Source organism: Oncorhynchus nerka, linkage group LG12 (genome assembly GCF_034236695.1).
Source record: "Oncorhynchus nerka isolate Pitt River linkage group LG12, Oner_Uvic_2.0, whole genome shotgun sequence".
Taxonomy (NCBI): Eukaryota; Metazoa; Chordata; class Actinopteri; order Salmoniformes; family Salmonidae; genus Oncorhynchus; species Oncorhynchus nerka.
The window spans coordinates 68,070,612-68,073,358 of NC_088407.1; the positions used below are offsets into that span (position 1 = coordinate 68,070,612).

The following is a 2,747-nucleotide window of genomic DNA, read 5'->3' on the forward strand; positions in this document are numbered from 1 at the left end:
CCTATGTCAAATCCTCCAGTAAGTGTAATGATTGCAGCTAATTAACCAAGTGATGGAAATTACCAAACAAATCCTTGTAAATATGCTGTTAATGTTCCATGTTTAATGTTCCATACCAAGTTCTTATTTAGAGCAAAACTAAGTTATCACTCTTATTTAAACGTTTATTAGTAGGAAATTATTTTAGTTTGGGCATTTCTCAAATAGAAACCAATGCACACTGTACAGAAGCCTGCCAATACAACTACACTATGGGTATTTTTATGTGTTTGTATTACAGCAAGCTGAGAGAGAGGGGGAGTGACTGTTTTAGTCTGGCTCCAGTGTCTAGTGGCTGCTCATATAGAACAGAAGAGGGTGCCAAATACATTGAAACAAAAATGAGATCCCACTGCTTTCTGATTGTGAGTGACAAATATGGACTCATGCTTTGTCAAGAAGACACATACTGTGTTGCGGTTTCGATCATTGTGCCAGGAAATCATTACTAAGACATGATTTTCTGATAGCAATCACATTACCCTTGAACTAGTAATTTCATCCCTCCTTGTGACACTATAGAAGGATGAATTTAGTTCTTTACTTTCAGGTTTGTCTTGCCGTTTATTTACAGACTAGTGTTTCAGAGGTAACCAACTATACCAGGGGTCTTCAACCTTTTCTTGCCCAGGGACACCCTTTCAGGCAATTATAATTCACGTTTTATTATCAGGTGAACGTCAATGGAAAGTAATCAACATTTTAAAATGAATAGATTTGGTAGATAGTATTTAATTATTTTGATCTCCTCACATTATAAATTGGAAGAGGACGTGTAAACTCTAACATAGCCTATTAGATAGAAAAGTAACTCCAAAACACATTTTCGCTAATAGCAGCTGTTAGCCACGTGTACTTGCTGAGACTGGTACTAGCGGGTGCTTTTTCAAAGCCTATGTCAAATCCTCCAGTAAGTGTAATTAGCTTAAATTAGTGTAATTTGTTCAATAATAGGAGTTGTAAAATACAGCGGACAACATTAGAAAGATGTTCTCCTCTTTTCTACTGTAATTAAAAATGTGTTTATTTTGTTGTTGCTAGCGATATTCATGTATATATTGATATTTTCGCGCACCTGCTGCAGTACCTCAGGGTTCAGCGGATCCCCGGTTGAATACACCTTAAATATACCAATAGCACTCAAAAATAGACCTTGACCACTTTACTACATCATCATTGTTATTTGATAAAATTAAATCAAATCAAAGTTTAACTGTCCACCTTCATGCAGTCCCAGTATTTGTGCTATATCATGTTAGAAATGTAACAATGACTGAACAGCAGCATGTAAACTGAGGTATCTGAGACCATCAACTGGGCAGTAATGGGATTGTCTCTCTCCAATGTTCTGGTTTGAGGTTACATTACTACATTACACCACCTCCTGACCATTCCCCTTTCTCTTCTGCTGGAGGTAGTGTACCACCTGTGTGACATTTGCCTTGCCCAGCCTGGTGATGAAACAGTAGAGGAAGGGGTAAGCCACGCTGTTGAGTGCTGATATCGCCATACTGACCTTATAGGGCAGGAAGAGCCAGGAGGGGCTCCCACATTGCTCCAGAAGCCCCCGCAAGAGCATCATAACGTGGATGGGTCCAAAGCAGAGCACCAGGGTGAGCAGCACCATCACCAGGAGTTGGGATACATGTCTCCTCTCCTGCTCCTCCGTGGCCTGGTTGGCACGTACTGCCACACAGATCCCCCGACAGCAGAACGACACCAGCAGGACAGGAAACAGGAAACCCAGGACGAAACGAGCCACACTGACCTGTAGCAGACTGTCCCTCAAGGGGAACACGTCTAAACACATGGCTCTCTGCTCATCTGAGTTGTACGAGTCGGTCCAGATGATGGTGGAGGTATTGAAGGAGATCACCAGCACCCAGATAGCCACACTGATCATCACGGCCGTGTCAAGCCTCCTCAGGATGGGGTACTTTAGCGGGTGGACCACAGCCAGGTAACGGTTCAGAGCAATACAGCAAAGCAGCCCATCGCTGGTGTAGAAGTTAGTAAAGAGGATTATGACGGAGAGAATGCACATTGCATCCCCGTGAAACCAGACACCATGCCACATAAAGTCCACCCAAAGAGACAGTCCCACAGTGAATAGGAGGTCAGACAGGGCCAGGTTAAACAGATAGATGCCCAGGGTGTTCCTCTTTCTGATGTGCTGCCAGGAAACATAGAGGAAAAAGGAGTTGGAGGGAATCCCGATGATAATGATGACCAGGTACATAAAGAGAAACGGCCACCTCTCTTTGCGGAAGTCAGCTGGATTACACAGTTTGTCTGGGTCATATGTGGTGCTCAGGCTGAAATTCTCCATCCCAACTGTGGAGTTCATGGCCCCTCACCTTTCGGGAAACAAAGCAATACAACACAACATGACTCAATTTCTGAAGTATAGCAAAGATAATTTCAAGACTGCATCATTTAAACATGAAACATCCACTTATTAGTAAACATCCACTTATTGGATATCTTGCTAAAGTAACCCACAGTAAGTACCATATCAAGTACAGTCAGATCCAAAACTATTGGTACCCTTGATAAAGATGAGCAAAAAAGACTGTCTAAAGGTGGAATGGAGCCATTTTTATCTCAATACCAAATAATGTCTGGGTAAAAATGAAGTACCTTACTGTAATTATTTGAAATTAAAATGATCAACAAGAAACAAAAATGGCATCTATATATAAAGATTA

At 41.6% G+C, this 2,747-nt stretch overlaps 1 protein-coding gene across 1 annotated transcript; it reads right to left on the bottom strand.

Annotated features, from left to right (window-relative positions):
- Nucleotides 1–1,411: 1,411 nt before the first annotated feature.
- Nucleotides 1,412–2,368, bottom strand: LOC135574190 (psychosine receptor-like). The gene has a single exon (XM_065025076.1). It carries the CDS (start codon nt 2,366–2,368, stop codon nt 1,412–1,414), a length of 957 nt encoding a protein of 318 aa, XP_064881148.1.
- Between the last annotated feature and the right edge of the window lie 379 nt (nt 2,369–2,747).